The sequence below is a fragment of the Myripristis murdjan genome, chromosome 5, assembly GCF_902150065.1.
Source record: "Myripristis murdjan chromosome 5, fMyrMur1.1, whole genome shotgun sequence".
NCBI classification, from domain to species: Eukaryota; Metazoa; Chordata; class Actinopteri; order Holocentriformes; family Holocentridae; genus Myripristis; species Myripristis murdjan.
The window spans coordinates 36,145,834-36,171,130 of NC_043984.1; the positions used below are offsets into that span (position 1 = coordinate 36,145,834).

General features: G+C 42.7%; 1 protein-coding gene across 12 annotated transcripts in view; it reads right to left on the reverse strand.

Moving 5' to 3' along the window:
* The window catches only part of cadpsa (Ca2+-dependent activator protein for secretion a), a 206,870-nt gene that overhangs the window by 69,960 nt on the left and 111,613 nt on the right, over positions 1–25,297 (reverse strand). For 6 of the 12 annotated variants that reach the window (XM_030052526.1, XM_030052528.1, XM_030052529.1 and 3 more), the window contains exons 10-16: positions 23,857–23,965; positions 22,798–23,010; positions 13,939–14,075; positions 12,849–13,036; positions 3,433–3,534; positions 3,282–3,345; positions 2,657–2,780 (exon numbers count right to left, since the gene is read on the reverse strand). In XM_030052526.1, coding sequence (XP_029908386.1) covers positions 2,657–2,780; positions 3,282–3,345; positions 3,433–3,534; positions 12,849–13,036; positions 13,939–14,075; positions 22,798–23,010; positions 23,857–23,965 — 937 coding nt within the window. Of the gene's footprint in view, positions 1–2,636; positions 2,781–3,281; positions 3,346–3,432; positions 3,535–12,848; positions 13,037–13,938; positions 14,076–22,797; positions 23,011–23,856; positions 23,966–25,297 lie in introns of all 12 variants that reach the window. The other 6 variants (XM_030052525.1, XM_030052520.1, XM_030052527.1 and 3 more) reach the window with 1 other exon arrangement.

Consider the following 25,297-nt stretch of genomic DNA (forward strand, 5'->3'; position numbering starts at 1 on the left):
GATGGATTTACTGACGTTTTAAAATGCTACACATTGCACCTTTAATGGCTTCTCATAGACAAACACGGCAATATTAATGAATAATAACAACAACCACCAAATGAAACTGCTTCACATCCATCATCGCGTGGCAGGTGGACGAGACTCTACCGGCCCACGTCTCATTTTCGGTAACGGACCAGTAAACCAGCATATCGGTCTGACCCCGGAGCTGATAGTTCCCAGTGCCACAGCTGGATGGAGGCTGTGGGCTGAGAGTCGCAGGAGGTGGGAAGAGCGAGTGAGCAGAGAGCCAAGCCCTCCATCAGTGCGAGCGATGCACAAAGGTGTGTATCCATGCGTGTGTGTCTGCAGCTATCGCGGATTAACCATTCGTTATGCAAAGCAGTGGTAAAATCTGAAAAATGAGAGGTTTTTTTTTTTCCCCCACAGTCAAGAAACACACCGGTATGAGGGGAAAAAGGGGGTTTGGGGAGAGTTAAGAACCCCAGCTGAGACACTAAGGTCTGTCTTCCTTAGTGTCTTCAGTGCGGTGACGGTGTTTCTTTACAGACATCGCTGTGAAATGACCGGCTGACGTCGGTGAGAGTTACAGGCTCAGAGGCACGTATGCAGCACCTCAAAGATGCATTCAGATTGTTAGGACTAGCGGCCAAATCTGTGTGGTGTTCAACTCTGAGACGACAGAACATCATCTGTGATGCCTTCTAAAGAAAACCCGGACCATGCAACAGGAAAAAAAAACAAAAAAGAAAAAAACAACAAGAACAGAGCAGAATTGCCGCAAGGGGCAATCCCATCATGCCTTGTTTATTGGCCTTCCTGTTTTCAAACAGCGGCTGAGGAGAAAGCAGCAAAGCCAATAGACAAGGAGGAGGAGAGAGGAGAATGGAGAGAATCTGAGAACGAGGGAACAGAGGAGGAGGAGGAGGGAGGAGGGAGGAGAGGAAACAGCGTCACTCCGACGGCTGAGAGAGAGAGAGAGAGAGAGAGAGAGAGAGAGAGGCAGCTCAGGACTCGGCTGGAGAGAAGCTGAGGCGCGGCGTAAAAAAGATTTGTGGGGAGTTGAATGCATTTTTACTTACTGCACACTTTGCTAAGAAAACACTGTGGAGACGACATCACACACTCTGCATGTGTCACTTAAAAACAGCAGCTCCCGTCTCAGGGAGCACACAGAGAAACATGAGCGGCTGTGGAGACAACGTGCACGTTAGAGAGCCAGGAAGCTGCTCTGCCACCCAGCCGACGTCCTCCTCAACCTGCCCTCTAAGCATCAAAGCACAGGATTTAGTATATTTTTATTTTTAGTTAGTTAGTTAGTTAGTTAGTTAGTTAGATACTTTATTCATCCCGAAGGAAATTCATCCCAAAGGAAATTTATTTATATTTATTTGGATCAGGATTTGCATTTCCGTATGCCTCACTGGTTGCTAGCTCCATTGTGACTCTTCAAAACTACACGGCTCTCAGTCTGAAAACGGAGTAGAACTGCACTAGTTCAAACTATGGAAATACAGGAGGATTCGGCCCATTAAAGGGGCATAACCAGGGGCGGATCTAGACAAATATTCATGGGGTGGCAAGAGGGTGGCATGGAGACTTTAAGGGGTGGCAGAAATATATATGCTGATTTAATACCAAACGATCACATATATCAATATTTGCTTGGAAAACCCCCAAATGAGGATATTTTAACTCAAAAACATTCTATTATTGTGGTACATGAGGAAAGCATTGAATAGAAAACCAAAAGGTGGCATTAGAATTATTTATTTATTTATTTATCAACCCCTTAAATAGTGGGAGTGTCATCTTTTGCTGCATTTACTTGCACTCGGACATTTGAGTCTCGTAACAGCGAGTTTCCGAACAGCCACAATTAAAAAATAAATAAATAAATTGTCTGAAATTGGGGTGGCAACTAGGGTGGCAAGGCAGGCCACCCCCTGCCACCCCCTAGAACCGCCTATGGGTATAACACCAATAAATTTAAGAATTTCTAGGAGTCACTCACAAAACCAGAAAGCAGAGAACCAAAGCACAATTTGGTGTAATGTCATCAAAGTTTGCACGGTATTTTAAAGATAAAATGCTTATTCTTGCTTATAAAAATGTGCATAAATAATTAATTTCAAATTAAATGATCAATATTTCTGCTGGAATGAAAGTAAAAGCTCACTGCAGTTTACAAATGAGTCGACATACTGACGTGGTTTTCTGCGATGATGGATTCATCTGTGTTTCTAAAAACACTGAGTCAGAATATAGAATATAAACACTATTCATACTGCAGTGAGATCTGTTAGAGCTAATTCCCACAAAGAAGCTGAGGCTGTGCACGCGTCTTTATCCTGTTGCATCTCAGAGTTACCTGATCTCACCCCTCCTGCTTCCTCTGGCTAGTTAATTCCCCCCATCACCTGTGGGGGGCAGCACACGGTAACACTCTTCTGTCCTGAGGGCAGCGCCTGACCTGAAATACACTCACACTAATCTTGCAGATGTTAATCCATCCATGTGTGATGAGTGAGTGTAACTGCACTCCCACCTCCGCTGGTGAAACGCCGGCCTGCACGTTAGCAGTCATGAGAAAACACACGAGAGAACACACACACACACACACACACACACACCGTTTCCGGCGGGAACTCACCTTCCAGTTTGGCGTACTCGGACAGGCGCTGGTAGTTGACCAGAGCCGCCTGCTCCAGACATTTCCGGATCACAGCCTTGACCTCCTCTTGTGGAACCGGAGTGACGATGTCTTTCATCAGCACCTTGCAGGAGAGGAAGCACAGCGAGCGCTCACCTTCTGCAGCCGCTCCAACACACCGTCAGCGCATGTTAAGCATCATTTTACAACCACGCATGTGTGTGACGCCGGCTGAAAAGTTTACTCTCGTTCCATTTTTGGGTGAGGACGAATTCTGCACTTTGATTTTTTGATTTTTTGATTTTATTTTTTGCACAATAAAGGCAAAACATCAGAACAAAAATGAAATAGCGATAGATTGTGCAGGTGAGATACAGAAAACCCCTAGGGGCTTATAGGAGAATCCCACCTCAACATTTGATTACATAAAAAAAAAAAAAAAAAATCTGTCAAAAAATGTCAACAAACCAACAAAAAAAGAGCAAATATACATTAGATCAATGCAGTAAATGTGTGTAAAAGTGCAAAAGTGTATTTTGCAGTAGAAATAAAATGAAGTTTCTAAAATGCGAGGCTTTTGTGTGTTTGACTTTAAAAACAAGAAAAAAAAAATTGTGCGTCCTACCCTCTCCAGCAGGGACAGCGTTGCTTTCAGCGCTCCCTCCGGACGTCCGAAAGGGAAGCAGTACCTGCGGACGACACGGACATTCAGAGTTTCCGGATTCGGCGGCCGGCCGGTTTGCACGCGCTCAGTTCACACCTGCTGCTGCACCTACCTGAAGTGTGTGATCTGGTTTTCCAGCAGCACCCGCAGCCTCTCCTTGATCTCCTCGAAGCGCTCCTTCTCCTCCACGGTGACGGTGCCGATGCCGTCGGGCCTGAGAGCCGAAACAGAAACACCAAGCGCAGAGATTAGCGGCTGTTTGAGATTAACTCGCTCAGCAGCATTTTTAGGAGTCCAAGGAAAGACGCGGCTGGAACCCCGATGTGTCTGGAGGGATTTTTTTCTGGCTTTCTTTCTGCCCCAATAATGTCTGGGTCTCTGAAACCGTAACAGCTACAGCTCCAAAACGTGGCAGACAGTTTGAAAAAAAAAAAAAAAAAATTATACCAACTGGCCAGATGGTGGTGCTGTAACAACAAACTTTAAGACTAAACATAATTGCATAATTGTATGAGGAAAGATATTCCACTATTTTGCATTTTGTTTTTAAGTAATGTTCAGTTCAAGTTCAAGATTTATTCGTCACATGCATGAATGTACGGGTACAGCAGCAGTGAAATGTAATTACAACAACTCAGGCACTGTGCAAGTAAAAATAGATAGAATAAAATAGTTTTAAAAAATAAAAATAAAATAAAATAAAAAAAAAATAAATAAATAAAGATAAAATAGAAAATATATATAACATTCCTATATACAATCTACAACCTATATACAATATACAACAATATACAATAAGTTCAAATAAATGTAAATAAGTACAAATAAATGTACTTAATGTACTTAATGTAATGTGCCTCAGATTTGGTTCACAGCATGTCTGGAGAAATCCTGGAAAAAAAAGCTATTAATCAGAGTTTTGATGTGCAATAGCATTTCCCCAAAAATCACTTTTAAAAATTTTGAAGGCAGGCTAATTTTACGAAACTTGCCATGAGTCATGAATGCATTAAGATTTCGATCTGAAATTTGAGACGCTTGTCGTTCAGTCCACCTCCTCAACTTGTGATACGTTACAAACGTAATCCACGACAAAAAAAAACATGTTCCGCTCGAAACGTGATGGAGAATGCAGTTTAGTTGTGTGAGAATCTAATTTTTACGAGACCAAACTGACACGGTTCATCTTCCTGGGAGCGTGAAAGAGCCCAAACATCACAAAACTGTCATCTGAAACCCAAAATGAGAATAACACTCATGTATGTTGGAATAATTCAGATTAAGATCAGCGTGGTATCGGTCAATTCTCCAGTGTGTGTCACTCAAACCTTAAATTACCTCTCGCTGCCATTAGAGGCCGCCAAGGTGCAAAGCTGTGCAGAGCAGATTTAATATTACCGGAATATCCCTTTATTTGTTTAATTTCATTCGTGTTTGTTCAGTGCAGTTCACTGATCAGAATTATTAAATATTGCCTATTAAACTGTACTGGCACAGTAAAAGCTGCCAGTGTGCAAGCGGAAGAACTACTAGAGCCCTTAAAAAAAAAATATATATATATATATATATAAAATAAATAAATAAATAAATGAATAAAAGCAACAAAAAAAAAAAAAAAAAAAAAAAAAAAATTCTGAAAATCAGTTCTCATGTTTTCGTAGCTTCTTAACAGGGAAAAAAACAACTTATGAGTAAATGTAGGAAATGAAATCGCTCACATTTGGTCTTTGTTTTTTGTTTTTTTGTTTTTTTTTCTCAACAGCTTTTCACCCGTGCTAAAACTCCTGGTGAAAAAGTTAAAACTCCAATTTCATTCATTTCAGCAAATTAAAGATAATTAATGTCGTAGCTCCTCGTCATCAGGGGTTTCCCTTCCACTAATAACAGGATTAACAGATTTTTTTCCTCCAAATAGTTTTCCAGATTATAGATTCTAAACTACATGTTCACATTAATTTGCTCTCCTCTGTGCTTAAAAAGCCTGAAGTTTATTAACCATCACTGCAATACAATGTCATTATAATGTAAGTGGGAAAATTAAACAAATTCATAAGAAATGAGACAAATCAAATCTGTGAGGAATTAAACTTGAGAGCCTTGTTACTGCTTAAAATGACGTTTCACGCTCAAGATCTATAGAGAAAACACTCGTGAACTGCTGGAGGAGTGTGTGTGTGTGTGTGTGTGTGTGTGTGTTTCCCACAGTGAGGGCTTCAAACGTCGACGGAAACCGAGGCGAGTCGGGGCGAGACGACCGGGGACGCCGAGCAAATTGGTAAGCTCCTCTACCACCAACAGCACACACACACACACACACACACACACACACACACACACACACTATGCTGCTCCATAAGTGATGTGGTGTGTGTGTGTGTGTGTGTGTGTGTTGTCCCTCCCTTCAATACACACACTTTCTCACTGCCGTTTGCTGAGATGACATGTCAAGAGGAGGCAAGAGAGAGAGAGAGAGCGTGTGTGTGTGTGTGTGTGTGTGTGTGTGTGTGTGCGTGTGTGTGTGTGTCATGTCTCTTGCTTCTCAACATCCTGTCACGGCCACCAGTCCAGCGCCTCCTCTGTCACATGCACTCTGCTCACACTCCACCCAGACCCGACCATGTCACAAACGATAAGGAGATCGGCCTCGCACGCACACACACACACACACACACACACACACACAGCCGCTTGTAAAGCTGTAATTGCCAGTGATGCATTCATTTACTGAAATGAGTGGACGTGTGTGTGTGTGTGTGTGTGTGTGTGTGCGTGTGTGTGTGAGAGAGAGAGATACAGAAAACAGCTAAATAAAAATAGTTGATTCTAATAAATGACGCCACAGCGACGCTTTGAAAAACATAATTTGTGGTTTAAAAAAATCTGAAATATCTTCTGTTGACAAGGAAGTTCCAACTGAGCTCAGCTAATCTAATCTAATCTAATCTAATCTAATCTGTTATATGTATGCTGTAGTGATATGATATAGCTTATGTAATATAAAATATGAACACGGCTGCTGGCTGAGGCAGCTGAACCTCCTGTGGTTTCCTGGCAACTAATGAGTCACTTTAAAGGAAAATTCAAGTCTTTTTTAAAAAATTTGTGTGATTATTATTAGTACTCTAAAACCCAATAAAATATTAGTATTAGTACTCTAAAACCCGATAAAATATTAGTATTAGTACTCTGAAACCTGGCAACGAATGAGTCACTTTAAAGGAGCGTTCGTTTTGGTCTGCAAGGAAAAATATGAAAAATGAAAAATGCCAGAGTGAGCTCCACTCATCACTGTAAACACATCGCTGCCATTATTCTATCAAAAAATTATTTTTGCTTTATCATTTCTCAACCAAACTGTCATAAAATAGTTGCCTTAAACACACTGGCAGATCTCTGATTTTTTTTTTTTTAATTTTTAAATTTTTTATTTTAACACATTATTAGTTAGGGGCAACAGCAGTCCAATTCAAGCTTGGTTTAGTCTTTATAGAATTAAATTCCTAAAAAGACAAAAAAAAAAAAAAGTTAGCGGGTCTAATTACATGGAAGACATTTTGAAATGAGCAGATTCACCCTGATACATGACTGATGAACGTCCGGCGGCATATTTCTCCCTCAAATTGGATATGAAGTGTTTTGAGACCATGAAGCATTTTGTAATTGCTATATTTGTCATTGCTAATTAGTAATTGTCATATGGAGGGTCCGTGCACCTAAAACTCATTCTCCCTCCTCCGCAAAATAGAGTTTACCTTTTTTTTACACATTAAAATCTTCATGAGGGAGATGTATAGTGCACAACACATCAAGTATTAAACAGTTTTACATCATTTAAAGGGGATAAAAGATATAAAAACAGCTGTAAAATGATTTTCTGGTGGGTTCACAGTAAATCAGTGGATGTTAGTGATGAAATAACCACCACTGCTGCGAAACAAGAAAACAAGAGACGCAAATGTAATGAGAGACTTTCTCCATCAGAAGTGCCAACTCATCTGTCACAAAAAGAAAGAAATAAAGAAAATGACTAAAAACTAAAGGACTAAACTCTGAAATTTACAAATCAGCTCCATGACTCCAAAAAGTCTAACAACCAAACCCTTAACAACTGGGCAAAGTCTCTTTAACCCTATAAAGCCATTTGTATCATATATGATGCACGTTATCAATTAACACATTCTGTTTTCAGTTTAATCAATACTGACCAAAATACTGTTGTATACCTTTGAACACTTCCCCTGTTCACCCTGGACCATTGGCACTTCAAGTACATATCATATATCATACACCACAAAGGTCGTGCAGTAACATATTTTTTTGTTTGTCTGTTTGTTTGTTTGTTTACATTTTGTTATAGGACTAAATAAAGGGTTCAATTTCAAAAAAATGGAATTTTCTGCCAATTCTTTCATAGTTCAGGCTTTATAGGGTTAAAATAATCTGCAGTGTTTATCACCACATAATCCTTACAGGTAACACAGCTGGCCAAAAACACACCTCTGACCAGCAGTGATGTCAAATTTAGGTTTTGGTCAAAAGCACCCGCTGGATCTGTTTGTGCATTTCCAGACTATTGAGCCAAAACATACGAACTCATAAACACAAATGTAGGCTCGTCCTGTTTCACTGCATTATAATGAACCTGAACTCATTTCGCTCTCCTTTATATTTTAGCAAAGTGCAGTTCTAACAGCAGACAGGGATCCTGATGCGACGCGTTCACTGAAAACTTTAGCTGATACTTTTCTGTAAAATACGATTCATCTCTCTCTGTTCTGGTGGGTAGCTCAGCCTGTGTTTCACTGACCGCCGCATTACTGCACTGACTGCAGTATGTACACTTCCATACTAGTATTAGTACTCTGAAACCCAATAAAATATTAGTATTAGTACTCTGAGACCTGATAAAATATTAGTATTAGCACTGTAAACCCAATACAATATTAGTATTAGTACTCTGAAACCCGATAAAATATTAGTATTAGTACTCTGAAACCTGATAAAATATTAGTATTAGCACTGTAAACCCAATACAATATTAGTATTAGTACTATAAAACCTGAAAATTTGCATCAGCTTTTATTTATTTTTGTTGTTGTTGTTGTTTTTATTTTATTTTTTTTTTTAAATGGTGTTTAAGGAGCTCAGTCTCACACTGAACTCTAATTAACTTTTTAAAACCAGCAAAATATTTGTGGATCAGGATATTAGGGTATTAGGATGTCTGTAAAAAAAAAAAAAAAAAAAAAAAAAAAAAAATACAGTATTTGTGTTTTATTGTGCCTCCATATGTGCAGTTGTGGTTTAGGGTTAATGAAAGCTGTATATTTTAATGTGCATGTAAAGCCTGACTGGGGGTAAAAGTCAAAAATGAGCTCTAACCCCTCAGTCTGACGCTCTGTATTGGAGCTGTGTTAAGCTGCATGGTCCCTGTCACGTTAATGTTAAATGGGTAAAATTATAATTTTGTTATTAATTTGTGATTTTCAGGCGGTAAAAGCAGAATTTAAATGAAGCTCCTGAACGTCAGGGCCGCCACGTCCATTTTACAAACACACAGGCTTTTAATATGAAACCTCTCCCAGCTGAGTGTTTCATTCATTCCTTTTATAAAAAAAAAAAAAAAAAAAAAAAAAAATCACCTCTGTCTGTTTTTTTATTATTTTTTTTTTTTTTTGGTTTAAATGCGAGGCGAGGCGACGGCGAGCTGGACAGAAGTCAAGTCCTGACACTTTAGCAGACGACCAGGCAACCGACTCTAACTTAGTGCATCAACGCCTCTGGGCCTGCAGGCGATTACAGAGGGTGTGTGTGTGTGTGTGTGTGTGTGTGTGTGTGTGTGTGTGTGTGTGTGCATATGGACAGGGTACGTCCAGGGCAGAAATGGCTGCTGAGAGGAGGGATGCTGTGTCTGTATTTGGGTTGGCTGTGTGTGTGTGTGTGTGTGTGTGTGTGTGTAGGGGGGGTCTGGCCAAGGTGGGGGAGGGTGAGGGGGGTTCTGGGTGAGGGGGAGGGGGGTGGGGGGGGGCACAGTGGTGTTGGCAACAGAGACACCAGAGACACTCGGCCGTCACACATGATGACCTGTCAACCTGTCATGCCTCGACCTCCAGGCGCGCCGGCTGGACTGGCAAAGCCGGAGTGTGTGTGTGTGTGTGTGCGTGCATGTCTGGGGTGTGTGTGTGTGTGTGTGTGTGTGTGTGTGTGCGTACAATGTCCCTATATTTCTCTCTGTATATTTCAATCAAACCCTTTTCCCATCTTCCTTTTTTCTTTTCCATTCCCCTGCCTCCACTCCCTCTCTCTCTCCCCCCACTCCCTCTCCCTCTCTCTCTCCCCCCTCTCTCTCTCTCTCTCTCTCCCTCTCTCTCTCTCTCTGTCTTGGAGCAAGTGCTGTCCATCTGTCCAGGCTGATCAGAACAGTCCTCAGTCCTCAGTCAGCCCCATCACTGTCTGTCAGCAGGACGGAGGGAAGAAAGGATGGGATGGATGGATGGATGGATGGGTGGATGGGTGGATGGGTGGGTGGGTGAGGGGGTTGGGGGTTAGAGGGTGTGTGTGGGGGGGGCCTGACAGACAGCCCTCCGTGACCTTTGCCCTCAGCGCTGGAGTGGCCCTCGTCTATCTTTGTTACGCTTCATCCGGAGACGGCCGACTGCGAGGCTGACAGATTTGATGTCTGCACACATCAGAGCAGATTAGACAGGAGGTAAACACTGCAACTTAGATAACCAGCATGCTCAGATAGCACACACACACACACACACACACACACACGGCCAGCTCAACCCCAGATCCACCTCAGGAAATGACATCATCGTGCAAGGCTCTAAAACTCAAGCATTAAAGTGATTAAAGGAGTAATCTGTGGCATTTTCCCGTTTCCTGCTCTGCACACTCTGCCGCACAGGAAGTGATGCGTTTCAGGTTCGTTTGGGATAAACAGAAGAAGAAGAAGGAGAGCTGGGGAGCCACCAAGAAAAGAGCGCCACCTGCAGGAACTCGAACGCCATCATCGGAAAATCCAACAGGAACGCCGCCGCTGTTTGATTGACAGGAAGGGGAGGAGCAAACGCTCGACAACAAGACCTGAGCTCGTCTGAAGACATGATGGCAGGAAATTTGCAGGGTCTCTAAAGTATAAACGTGCAGTATTCTGGTTTTCTCGTCCGTATCGAACGCATCATTTCTCAAATGTCAGAATGAAACACTTTTTTTTCTGCTCATAGTCAGAACCAGCGCTCTAGTTTTCTAATTTGACAAACCACTGCAACACCTTTTGCACCAGAGCAGCTTCAACAATTTGTCTCCTAAATCACACGACATGTTCCAGTTCCCAAACTGACACCGGGTCAGTTTCCCAAGTCACAAAGACGCTGTGTCAAACTTTGAAAATCCATTTTTTTTTTTTTTTTTGTACCCTGAGAGTTGGAGCGAATAAAGTCGGCAGGTGAAACACAACAAAACAACTTGTAGTAGGATAATAAGCAAAGTGTCAGTCAGCTGCTACGCCTCATTCACAGCTCATGCTACAGTGTGTGTGTGTGTGTGTGTGTGTGAGGTAGCGAGCTGCACAGGTGGAGGATAAACTGCAGGGAGGTAAGGCTGTACTTTTGAGTCTTATTTACATTATAATTTTAATTTATTGGGCATCTGCAAAAAAAACAAAAAAAATGCATTGTCACAATTTTCAGTGTGAAAATGATCAAACTGCTTAGACCCAAATACGATTAAATTCCCATTCCTTTTTCCCTGGACGCCCCTGAGTTACTACATAAATATGACAGAAACATGACAGGTGGCGGTGTGAATGCACACGGTGGACACACTCCAGGTCAGGAAATCAACAATACAGACTTTTGAAAACAAACCCTGTGGCTGTTTGAAATGGTTGTCATATGCTTTGTCATAATATCACTGTGCCGAACTTGTCAACAATAAGACGACTAACTCATCATAACTACGTTTAAATTTACCGGATTAACCCTTTACGTCAGCTGATTGCGGCGGCGTGGTCCAGACTGGGGTCTTTCTCTGATGCAGTTTTTGGTTAAGTGACGTTACACTCACTGTGTGGCCAAAATGTGTTGGTTTAAATCACTTGTGCAGATTTCTTCCATTACATGTACAGTTGTCCCTCACTATAACTCACCTCGCAGTTTCGCCGATTTTTTTTTAGTGCAATTTTGCATGCTTTTTTTTTTTTTTTACAGCGCATTGTGTTCTGCGTCCTGATTGGCTAAGGGACTGTAGACCATTGTCAATCAGTCTCCTCCGTGCCGTGTCTCCTGTACAGCACAGAATGCGTTCATTCTATAATACTGGACTTATTTTTCTACGAAGGTTTGAACTTTGAGAGTTTAAACAAGAGAGAAAAGTGAGAAAATGTTAATGCCTGTCTGAGAAAAGTGTATAAAGTGTGCAGTGAGGGGTTTTACAGCCTTAAAACATCTAGAATAATTGTAAAAAATAAAGCTGACTACTTCGTGGATTTCGCCTATTGCGAATAATTTTTAGAACGTAACTCCCGCGATAAACGAGGGACCACTGTGTATATATATATATATATATATATATATATATATATAAAATGAATAGTTAAAAGATCAAAAGGAAATACAATCAATACATTTTTTCAAATCGGTTTTCCAAAGATGGTGGCGCTAGAATCCCAGTTCTACTCAATTCTATGAAGGAATATGAGGGTCTTTAATATTGTCAAAGGGTTTTGGCTCATGGCATTTTCTCTGCTGTGGCGCTGATTATGATGAAAAAAAGAAATGATGTGTTTGACAATCCTCAGCAGATCTGAGGTAGAGACACTAAAACACTGGATCACCTGGTGTGACCAGCAGCTTCATGAATGTATCAGGAGTTTTTGATCCTTTTGTAATTTTTGTCTGAGCGGACGGATCACAGACGATGAGAGGCCGAGCTGCACCGGGCGCTGCTGCTCTCACCCAGACAGACTTCAGGCTCCTGACCGTGAAAAGACTCACCTTCTGTCTCCGGAGGAAAGTGCGGACCTGAAGTCCTTTTTCTTCATGAACTCAATGATTCTGAGCTCCCTCCTGGCAGAGGAGGTGGGGGGCTCGGGGGCGGAGGGGAAAAGAGCTCTCTCGAGTTCGGCCTCAGATACCGGCCAGTTTAGCAGCTCGGCCACTCGCTGGCTATTTTGGGTTGTTTTGAAGTGTGCGGCGTTTGTTGGGATCAGGGGAGGGAAATATTTTGTGACAGTAAACAAGGTGAAGAGGTGAAAAGAGAGAGGGGAAAAAAAAGCACAAAAGAAAACAGGAAGAGTGAGCATGCAAACAACATGCAAAGTGAAAAGAAAAGCAATAGATTAACAGAATAACAGACCAACAGAAAACATGGAGGAGTACGTGGCTGAAAAACAGAAACAGTGACTAAAATCAACAGAGGAAACAGAACATAAGCATGAACCGAATGGATTTAAAGTGAAGATGGAAAAAAATGACAAATTCCTAGGTGAGGTGAGGTGAGGTGTGGCGCGGCGGCGGGGCGTGCCTGTTTCCGTGGACGTGCGAGGCGCAGAAGGCGAAGCTGTAGTGCAGCAGCGTGGGGTCGATCATGGCGCCGTTCTCCGCCCTCTCCAGCAGGTCGCTCAGGTAGCACAGGTGGCGATGGCAGCCGCGAACCCCGTTACGGGCGCAGTACTCATCCAAAACAAACACCTGACCGGGACTGAACCAGCCCTGTCACACACACACACACACACACACAAAAACCCCACACTGTCATAACTTCTACTAACATCATCTGGCATATACAAGCTGCACATTTTGCACAAAAGTTATTTCAAGATGTGAAAATTGAATATATTTGATGAGGGAAAGTGTTTCTTTCTGCAGACTGAACATTTTGTATGTGTGTGTTTTGTACATATAAGCTGCAAATTTATAGATATATACTGCATATAATATTCATATTCATAATTTTCACTTATTTAGTGCTGCAAACATTGCATATTTTTGGAGTAATTTGACATAATTCGTATTTATAGTTTCAGATATAATTTCATATCATAATGCAGTAATTAATCTGTTTCATAGTTATTTATACAAATGCATTACAACTGATAAGGATTATAGTTGTCAGTATCATTATACTTAATTACCTCCACCTGTTAGGTTTTATTTATTTATTCATTCATTTATTTTTCTATGCTGAATTCTGACACTTTTGACTGCTGCAAAGACACAGTTTCCAGAATCATTAAAGTTTCATTTGTATTAATCATAATGATGCGCTTTCCAAAGATTTTTTTCTAAACAAAGTGTCGTTAAGTTACAAAGTGCTTTACAAAACAAATAAGATTTAATTAATAAATGAATGAATACAATGCTAGAAAAAGGATATCAAGACAAACCAGAGTAATTTAAAGTGATACATGTAGTCTGTGGATGTACATGTATATCTGCTGTTAGTTTAAAGGACAGATATGATACAAGGCAAAACAACTTCCTACTGCCCTGCATCAAAGGACTTGTTTGTTTTTCACCATGCCCGTGCAGAGGTGGTGGGCCTGCATGCACACTGAGGTTGGTTGACCTTCATCAGGGTCACCTGGGCGTCACCACCCGAGCGTTTTCCTCACCAGGCAGGAGTACGAGTCGTTGAGTCTGTGGTCCAGAGTGAGGCGCTGGACCAGCTCGAACAGCGACGAGTGGTCGAAGTTACAGGGATTCGCTGAAATAAACTCGTCCATGCCGTGCTTCTGGGCTCGGTCAGCGTCTGGACGGACAGACACACACCCGACCGAGAGAGAGAGAGAGAGAGAGAGAGAGAGAGAGAGAGAGAGAGAGAGAGAGAGAGAGAGAGGAAGAAGAAAGACAGGCCGAGTCAGAGATCTTCAGGCTTGACTATCCAGTCAAAACATCTCATCATCTGCATAGATGATTTCTTATTCGTAGTGTTAGTGTAGCGCTCGTACAAGCTGAGAGGAATGAAACAACTCGTGATGTAATAACCATGGATAAGGCAACACAAATCTAATCATGATCTAACTGATCAATAGAAAGTGCATTATGTAGTAAAATGCTTCATAACCTTTTGATTGCTAAAGTAATAACTTAACCCTGTAACTTTCGGTATGAGATGAACTGCAATTTGTTGATAAAAATTTTCAAAATCATCAGACACACACACAAAAAAAATCAACATTTTTAATGTCGATTAAAAATGTTGAAAAACAAATTTTAAAATCATCATTCTTAATGTTGATTTTGATTTGTTGATTTAACAGTCGGTAACCGTTCATTGGTGTAAATTTGTACGTCATTCTGACATCTGAGCACTAATTTTGATTTTTTTTTTTTTTGTTGTTGTTTTTTTTTTCAGTTGAATGTTTGGACTGTTTAAAACTGCAGCTCACTTCATCATGTAATAACCAACACAAAATATTACAACTTACTGCTTTATCAGCCAGTGTGTAGTCAGCATTTCACTACATTATGAACGTTTGATCACATAACGAGTTTTCATACCACATTTTGTATTAGTACATGATCAGTTATTACATAACGAGTTGCTACAAGGACTGTAAGTGTTGCTGCTTAACTTCTTGCATAACAAAAAACAGAGTTAGTTTGCATGACAGCTGACCGGTTTTGATTGAATGGCGCCCCTCTGGGCAGGGTCACAGCAGAGGTGGATGGGACAGTGTGAGTTGACAAGCAGCTTTCAGGAGGTGACTACCGTGCTACAGGTCAAAGGTTAGCTCTCAGCTACATCATGGTCATGCAGAGCGCTTCCTACCAAGGCTTTAGGGAACAATGCAAATCTACCTCTAGTTTTTTAACAAGGCAGCCCATGTAAGAACACACAGGAGAGGTAAGGGAGGGAGGTTTTGGTCCAGGCTGGAAAGTGAGTTTTAAAAATGCCATAAATCTCAGCAGCTGGCCAGGAATCTGATAAACAACCCTATCAGCCCCTGCAGATGTATTGTGGTCATTTTGAGCTAGGGGGCGATAAAAAAAATGTCACATGTTCCACCTTTAATTATAAAACATCATGAAGTTGATGTGAAAAGGCTGATGACAAAGGTTGATCCCAGCAGCCAGTACAGTACAGCCAGAGAAAAGGCTAACACACGGGATATTTCCACAATAAAGTAGATTTAACAGGGCAATGATAACCAGGACGGCCGTCGCATGTTCATATAAGGAACATACTAAACTAAACCTGCACCTCCAGAATAAGAGCCCACACTCCATTACCCCCAACACCACCCCAAATCCCCCAAGCACCCCAGCGACCCTCCCCTCCCCTGCCGACCCCACACCACTTCAACATAGAGCCTGTGCAGGGCCACGACCCCCCGGGGTGGCCCCTAATTAATCGCTGCCCTGAACATCTCAGAACAAGCCCGGGACGCGGCCCTGCTGCGGGGGCCCCCCTGCTAATCTCCATTGTCCCCAAAATAGGAGGCTTTGAATAAAATCTGACAACAAATTTTCACTTGCTTTCCCAGTTAGTGGGCTATGCTTAGGCGGTAATCCTGACATCAGGGTCCTAGGAGGGAACGGCTGAGCAAGTTTGGTTAGTTGCTAATCCCCCAGACCGTCATTCTTACTCTTTGGGACGAGGAGGAGGAGGAGGGGGGGGACCCAAAGAGACCTGTGGGTTGGTGCAACTCTCATCCCGGCACTGCGGGGTTAAATAAGTGCACCTCTTCTGTCCTGTCTCCACGACAATGCATTTACATGTCAATGCTTTTATAAACAACTAAGTGAGGTCTGTGCAGTGGCATGCTAACACATCAGCCTGACTCTAGCATGTTATGGAAGAATAAATAAATAAATAACACCTACCACAGATGTAATTTTTGGCACATAAATGGTAAAATCATAAGAACTGGCAGCAAATATTATCTGTTCAGTCCAAAAATGTCTGAATCATCATTCAACACGCATACTGGCCAAATCATATAAGACTTAAACATTTAAACTGCAATTGTGAGCTATGATTCTTTATGGTTTATTGTATATGGATGTTATGTGAGCATGTAGGCCTACTGCCTGGGCGCCGTCATGGTCATGTGATCATCATTTGAATCACAATTTGACTTCATTAGGCCTGTAGCTCCTCCACGGGCCTCAGCAGTAAACTCTGCCATGCCAGCATCTTTGTGCAACCTGATAGCTGCCATACAGGCTGCATTAGCTTAGCATGCTGGCTGACCCATCTAGTTAGAGTAGCACTAGAAGCAGCTGTAGTCACATGTAAATATCAGCATACTGCAGTCAGTGCCGTCATCCTGCAGGTTAACTAACAGTCTGTTCATGTTAACTGAGCTGACTCGAGTTACAACACAGAAACTTGGACAAACCTGCCTTATTTGACCGTTCATTTTTATTTATATCATCAATGAGCTGACCCACACCAACGCCACAACTGCCTCCTGTTTGGCTATAGCTCCTTTTTTTATACATGTATAATCTTGGGGTCCACTTTATCAGCTCCTGTACAATCTAATCCAATCTAATCCAGATGTTGGGCCATAAAGTTTCCTCTCCTGCTGCCTATAATGCTCAGCTTGTCTTGTTGTCACGGTAACAGAGGTGTTCATTCACTTCTGTGTTTGGCATTGAGCTCATAGTTAGTGCTGCTGTTGGACTGGACTGCACTTTGCTAACAGCTGTTTCCACTATTCTGTCCCCCCTTACTGTATATAAATAGGGAGGACAAAAAATCAGAAACCCCTCTCAGTGTAATGCAGTCCAGTAGCAGACCTCTGCAAACTACAACCTCAGTAATAAACACAGAATTAAAGTGATACATTCTGCACAATGTCAACACAAACTGGACATTATAAACTTTGTTAAAAGGTAGAGTTTATGGCAGAGCTGCTGAGCTGAACTGCATCAGACTGGACAGCTGGACCCTAAAAACTGGACACTGAGTGGATATTTATATTTACATATTTAGGCTCCACTTGCCCACAGCCAGCTCTGTGTCGCTAGGAGGAGACTGGTGATGTAACTGTGCAGCCCCTGCTGACCAAAACCATGGAGGGAAAAAAAAAAAACTGGGCTCAACCTCGACCAAAGACACCAGTTTGTAGGAACACCTGTAATCACAGGGTCTCTAGTGAGCGAAACACCGTCGTGTGTCAGAATCCGTCCGGTCCAGCGGCACAAAGGCGTGACAAATATGATCGAAGGTTAAACTGATCCATACAGCGATCATGAAATCTGTCAGCCGGCCTGCTCCTCGCCACCGAACCACGACGCTCCGGCCGTCAATCAACAAGGGAACAAAGAGCGGGATGCTGGACGCCGATGGTGTACCCCCAACAAGTCCCCCTCCCCTCCTCCGCCCCTCCCTCCCCCAAATCTAAAAAGGTGACATTGCGGTGCCCCTTTACTGTGGAGCTGGTGGCCTGTCAGGTCTGCTTGACGTGAGTGAGTGGGAGTGGAGGCGGGTCGGCTGGACAGTAACATGCAGTGACATTAGTCACCCCCGTCCGTCTGGGCTGGGGAAGGATGGCCCTGACAATGATTGACGGCTGCTACTCATTTATAGATCCAGCCGAGCCGCTGACTGGGAAGAGGAGAGGAAGCGGGAGGCGACGGCGCCGCCGCCGCCGCCGCTGCTGCTGCTGGTGGCGGTGGGCACAAAGCATTTGGGGCTATTTAGCACGTGGCTCGCTTTTTTCTCGTGTGTTGTTTTTGTTTGTTTTCTTCTGCATGGACTGACCATCAAACATGCACACACACACACATACGCCACACATGCATGCACACACACACAGCCCCTAACCCTCACTGCTACATGTCAAGCCTAACCCTGTGCTCTTACTTTAACTTACAGTAAAAAATAACCCTATTCTTATCTTCATCCTTATCCTAACCCACTTTTTTTCATCTTTCTATTTTTGTGAGGACATTTCAGTGCATATACAGAGAGCTGCAAAACACACACACACACGTAGCCTCGGGATAAGTCCAGAACTGACCATCACCCCCTTGGTAAGATCTACTAAGATGCACAGTTTGGTTGCATAACCACCAAACAAATGTTGGACATTGGGGTCTGCAGGTGAAGCCGGTTACAGTTTGGTGGTGCAGCTCATATCATATCAGTCAGCGGCAGCAGGTGAACCACTGATGGACTGCGACAGAGGCACGCAATGCCTTCACCATGCATACAGGGTGAATTTGTCAAACAGAGTGGATGATAAAAAAGCTAAACTGCCCACTAGGACGATGTCTTTATCTCTAAATTCAGTATTATCACGATATCTGGGTGCCGATTTGATGGGTTGTGATTCTGAGGTTTTTCATGAGGCTGTGATTCTCCTAGAGGTCACTAGCGGTCATTTTCTCCAGCGACGTCCAGTTTGACAAAAGTCTGTGCCTGCAGTGAAATGGCTGCTATGGGGGCCAACATCATCACACAGGAATCAAATGTGGCTCATTGAATCCACAAGAGTCTCAGCTTTCCAGTCAAAGCCAACTGATGCAGCTCCAAGACTGTTTAGGCCCCAGTCTGCACACACACACCATTTTACAACAGGCCACAAGAACACATGTGGACTGCAGGCTTTGGGGCCCAAACTGCATGGGATTAGCAGAAGGTGGGCGTGTCTGCAAAGGGGAGAGCCGTGGCTGCCCAGAGAACCCATTTTCATTCACACATCTGGAGGTCAGAGGTCAAGGGACCCCGCTGAAGACAGACCGTCCAGCATGATATGCTTGGTACCAGTTCCTTAGGTCGTCTACTTTCATATGATATGAATATCTTTACTTCAAATCGATCCGGTGATTTAAAAAATTGCAACAGAGAATACCAAGAGCCAGATGTGTTTCCCTGCAATAAATTCTAGAAAGTTTACAACAGTAACGTCGGTAAGACTGCAGAAGTTAGAATTCATTCCAGCTTTTCTACGCGACACAGAAGCGCAGGAAGGCAAGGAACCGCCGTGGATCACACCAGGTGCGTACAAACAAGCAGAAACACGAGAAAGACGAGAGCGGGAATAATCCTGACGGCAGGAGGAAGACGAACCCATCTCGTTTGGAAATGCCACCCGAAGGCTCACATTTTGGCCCCGCCTGAGCCGTAATTATCATTCAACTTTTCTTCTGGGGTTCTGAAAGATGTCACGTCAAAACAAATTTAAACCGCAACAGAAACACACACACACACACACACACACACACACACACACGAGCAAACTGTGCTGACAAGACAAACCTCATGATCGATTTCACCGCTCTGACAGCAACAATCTTAATTTCCTTTTTATTGTAATATTTTAATTTAGTCTGTCTGGTTGGGGTGTAAGGGGGGAGGGGGGGGGTTGTTTGTCATGTTATATTATGCATTGCACCGACCCAGGTGTGAACTGGCAAGTAGTTATTTGGTAACATTTTGAGTGATTGCTTCCCGAAATAATTGTGCGGCAACCACACTGTATTATTCATGGCCTGGCACTTTTAACTTGGTAATTACCAGCTGCTGGGACACAGTGGGACTCCAGTGGTTGTGTAAAAAAAAAAACAGCTCGCTCAATAAATTCACTTAAAGACATGCAGGCGGCACGCGGCCCACCGCCACTTGGTTTGTTTTTTTCCTTAATAGAGTAATTTTTTTTTTTTTTTTTTTTAAAGGTGTATTGGTGTGCTCATGTAAATGTTTGGCTGCGGCATCAAACCAGAGGCTGCAAACTGAATGCTGAGGTGTGTGTGTGTGGAGGAATCATCTGTCCTGGTTTGTGTCAATAGGCCAGCCCTTGTAAATCACGGTGGTGTGAAAACTAGAAAATACATGAAGCGACCCGATCCCTGCTGGACTGATGGCAGATATGCAGACAGCAACACAAACCAAACCAAATCCGTTTTGCATGCATCCCAAAACATAAAAGACGAGAACAAGTGGGCAGACAGGAAGAGTTTAAAAGAGAGAGAAAAAAGCCATGAACAAATAAAGGAGGAAAGAGAAAGAAAGAGGAGGAGAGCACTTACCCTTCAGTCCAGCTACAAGATAGCAGGGGCAGGGGTTAGAAGAAGAAGAAGCAGAAGAAGTAGCAGAAGAAGAAGAAGAAAGAGGAGGAGGAGGAGGAGAGGAAAAAGGAACAAACAGAGAAACATAAAGACACACAGCAGAGCCAACGGACACTTTAACACTACAGCGAGACTCCGACAGAGACGCAGAGCGAAGCGGCACAGCGGAAGAGGTGGAGAGAAACCAAGAACACAATGTGCACGACCAGGAAAGACAGGATCCTGAGAAGAGCGATACTCTGCAGCCGCTACACGACAAAATAAAACTGTAGAGTAAAAGACAAGACGCAGTAAAAAGGAGGGAGGGGGAGAGGCTTGGACTGAAGCAACGGTTAGAAAAACAACAGCTTTTGTGATTTTGTACTTGGCTAGCTGGACTGCAGACTGTCAGTTTCTTTGCTTAACTCAAATTGCAATGATCAAACTCCTGAACTCAAGCCGAGGTCTGTTAAGTGAAGCTCAGTTTAAGTTGTAGCTCTGTGGAGAGAGACGCTACAGTCAATGTACAAATTTAAGAAAAAAAAAATCAGCAGTTTAAAGCTGCAGTGGGCAAATCCAAACTTCAAGGTGAGATCCAAAGTGACTCCTAAACAGCAGTGAGAAACTCTGCGAGCGTTATCGATAACTTTCCTCTCTCGATCCTCTGCAGAGGTGAGAAACCATAACAACGTGCCGTCATACATCACGTCCTTACTGAATCAGTCCTGTAGTCTTTATTTGACTCGAGTGAACCCTTACCAAACAAAAATATATTGCAGTATATTGGAAAATACCATGTGGTATATTAGATAATACATTGCCATATATGGGAACTAGTCGTTATATTTTCCAATATATTGCAATATCTGAAATGCGCAATTACTTATATATGCACGCATGTTCTTATATATGTACACATATAGTGCACATACATGTTAGAATATATCTGTACGTATATTTGATGTACATGTTTCCATAAAATTTTACATGTATTTGAGATATGTTACCATATATTGCACATGCATGTGGCAATATATCTGTACATATATTTCCAATACATGTTCCCAGATAATTGGAATGTCATAGATCATGTATTTTTAAATATATTAACCCAGTATTCATCACATATAAATCTAAATACATTATGGAGGATTTTTATGAATATAAAATACAATATATTATGGGAAATGAACACGTATATTATATATTCATATTAAATATATTGCAATATCTGAAATGCGCAATTACTTATGTATTATTCCAGATATTGACATATATTACAATATATTGATGCAATATATAAATCTATGCAAAATATATGATTCACCTATATATCATTCCATGTATTTTCAAAAATATGTATTTCTATAAATTGTTGTTCATATATTAAATGTAATATATTCTAATACATTACCATATATTTAATTTAATATATTGGTAAATAGATTTTCTTTCCATAAGGGAGGTCCAGCATGTAAACATTACATTTGGGAAAACTGCTTTACTGAATAATATTAATAACACACCTGGAACAGTTTACGACACACATTAAAACACAGTTGTATAGGTCAGTTTAAAACCATGATTATACACTACTCTGCTCTTTAATATAACTGTGTTTTGTTGGTGTTTGTTCCTTTGTTTCCTCGTCAGTTATTATTTTTTGGTGTGCATTTATTCTGTTTTTAATTAATTATTCTCTCGGCATCAGTGACAATGCCCTCAGTGATCCTTGAGAGGTAAATAAAGGTTTGAATGTGGCGTTAAACGCTGATGGTCTGCAGGAATTCACTCAGAACAGTGACAACTGGGTTTACACGCACTGCAATACTCCAAGATTAAACTGATTTGGAAAATATTCAGAGTAAGAAATGTCCATGTAAACATAATTAGATTCATATTAGCAATACTCCAATTTAAATCTGTAGAATCTGTAGTCCTCAGTGTTTACTCTGAGTAGCTGCTATTTGCCATAACCTGGTTTCCCATCAGGGATCAATAAAGTATTTCTGATTGTGACTCTGATAAGCAGGATAATGTGCGGCTAGCTGCTCTTTATCACAAAATACACCCCGACTACGATGAGAATCACACTTTGGCTTCCTACCAGAGTTTTTGCAGCGGTTTGCGACGCACAGCGATTCGACCGCTGGACAAAACGCTCCTGTTGAATTTATTCTGATTTTTAGCCGTGAAGGAAGACGTTTGAGGCAGTGTTTCCTTCTCACTGCCACTTGGAGCCGCCAACATGTGAAGTTGCCGACTGCAGCTTCAAGATTACCTGCTGTAGATTATCTACTTTCACCAAACCAGGGGCCGACATCGCTCCCAGAAACTAAAAAACAAAATGAACTTTGGTCGGGTCGGGTGATGAGGTGATGGAAGGGGCAGCAGCCTATTGGGGGGGCGAGTCTCTCTGCAGCCTGAAACCTAAAGGACCAGTGAGGTTCTGAGAGCTGGAAACATACAGAACTGGGATATCGGGGCGTCGAGCTGCGGCGCCGTCCCGCCCCGGGAGTTGAGCTTCTGGACCTGCGTGGGGGGAACCGGCTTGTGGGACTGGCCCGTGGCCCGGTACATGGCCTGCACCCACAGGATCCGGTCCTGCTCATCGTCACTGGCAAAGATCACAGTGTCGCCCTCCTTCACAGCGTTAAAGAACGTCCGACCACCATCCAGACCTGGGAGGGCAGAGGAGCAGGAGGGCGGGAAGGAGGAGAAGAAGAAAGAGGAGGAGGAGGAGGAGAGGAGGAAGAAAGAGGAAGAGAAGGGGAAGAGGAGGAGAAAGAAAGTGGAGGAGCAGAAGAAGAGGAAGAAGAAAGGGAGGAGGAGCAGATAGAGAAGGAGAAGAACAACAACAAGAAGGGGACAGAGAAGGAGAAGAAAAAGAAGAGGAGGAGGAGAATAACAGGAAGAGGAAGAAGAAAAAGGAGGAGGAGCAGATAAAGAAGGAAAATAAGACAAATATGATAAAGGAGAAGAAGCAGAAGAAGAAGCGAGAAGATAATAGGAGAAGAAGAAGAACAGGAGGAGGATAAATAATGAGAAGAAGACGATACAGGAGAAGACGAAAAGATGATAAAGAGAAGAGGAAAACCAAGAAAAAAGAAAATGATAAAGATGATGAAGGAGAGGAAGAACAAGAAGCAGATAAAAAGAAGGGAAAGTGGATGATAAAGGAGGAGAAGCAGAAACATTACAAATATCATGTGAGATACTGAAAGACACTGAGTTTCCAGCTGCTTTATAGTCATTTGTGTGTGTGTGTGTGTGTGTGTGTTTGTGTGTGTGTGTGTGTTCCCTGTACAGATGTGTTATGTTTGTGTGTCAGTAACACACACGACCCACAACCACAGTGAGAGTGAAACTCGAAAGTGAAGTCTTAAAAATAAAACTTCTGAATACATCTTGTTTGTTTGTTTGTTTGTTTGTTTGTTTGTTTGTTTGTTTGTTTGTTTGTTTGTTTGCTCATGGGTTGCTGTGCTGCACGAGGTCGGGGTCGGCGCGCTGTGATTGGCTGCGGTTACCTGGCTGGGGGTCGGTGTAGTCCACAGTGTAGCCGTCCAGCTGCAGGAGCTCCACAGGCTCCGCCTTCTTCTCCCTGTAGCTGCACATGGCGAAGGTGTACTGGCTCACCTGCACCAATCACAGACAGAGGAGCTGACAAAACAACAACAACAACAACAACAACAAAAACACCTTGTCTGTCCATGTGTGGGACGACCCAACAAGTGGGATCTCCAAATCCAAATCCAAAGGAGGGGGTGCTCACTCGTCGGGGCGTCCTGCAGCTCCACTCCTTCATTTATTCAACTCCTTTTAAAAAGCTTTTTAAACTTCTGACTTCTGAGGGTAAAAGCTGTGTTATATAATTAGAAAATTAGAGGAGAATATTTGTAATTTGTAGTTTCGGACCACGGGACGTGAAGGCGGCGATCACACTGGCGGCAGCCGTGGAATAACTCCCATTGTTTTCAACACACACACCAACGCTGCATGATGAGAGCCGCCACACACTCAGAAAACATACGGCCACTATGTGTGTGTGCATGCATGCATAAGTGTGTGAGTCCGGAGAGGGAATGTGAGTGACAGCTGTGAATCTCTCATTGTGTGTGTGTGTGCGTGTGTGTGTGTGTGTGTGTGTGTGTGTGTGTAGTAAGATAATCACATTTTAATAAAGTGAAAGAAGTGGCTGAATGGAGGGTTTACTTGAAGAGCCACTGCTGATTATAGCAGTTATAATAGCAGGGAAAATGTGTGTTCATGACCAGCAATAATGAGGAGAGAGGCTCTGCGTGTGTGTGTGTGCGTGCATGTGCGTGCATGTGCGTGTGTGTGTGTGTGTGTGTGTGTTTGAATAGACGGCCGCCTCTGTTTATGCAAGCCCTGATGTCAATGCTAATGAGAAACAAAGAACCAGTCAGCAAAGGGGAAGAGTGGATGAACACATGGCAGCTGAAAAATGTGTTCCTCTGTGTGTGTGTGTGTGTGTGTGTGTGTGTGTGTGTGTGTGTGTGTTAGCCTGATAGGAGTTTCTGAGGGCTGATATGAATGCTGATATTTTTGGATGGCAGCGGCCGACAGACGCCACGTTGTGCCGGCGCTGAATATTCTTTAAAGCGGCTCTTCGGAGCGTTTTGTTTTTCCTCTTTGTCTTTTCGGAAGAGGACAAACACGTCGGCGACTCCTCCGTCTGCCGGAAGCTGCCAGAAACTCCGGCAGGAGACGCTTCAGCCGAGTTTGCTCTTGGAGAACAGCGCCCCCTAACTGTTTTGTGCCGTAAAGCAACGCAACAGATTTATTGAAAAATCCTTCCTGCTGAGAAACTGGGTGGAGTCCAGAGGAGAGACCGAGGTCCTGCTGGTTTATTTGAACTAAAATAACAATAAAATGTTGAATTTAAACCGAAAGATTCACAGTATTCCTTTAGAATATTATTATTTTCCAGGTTGGAAAAGCCTCGGA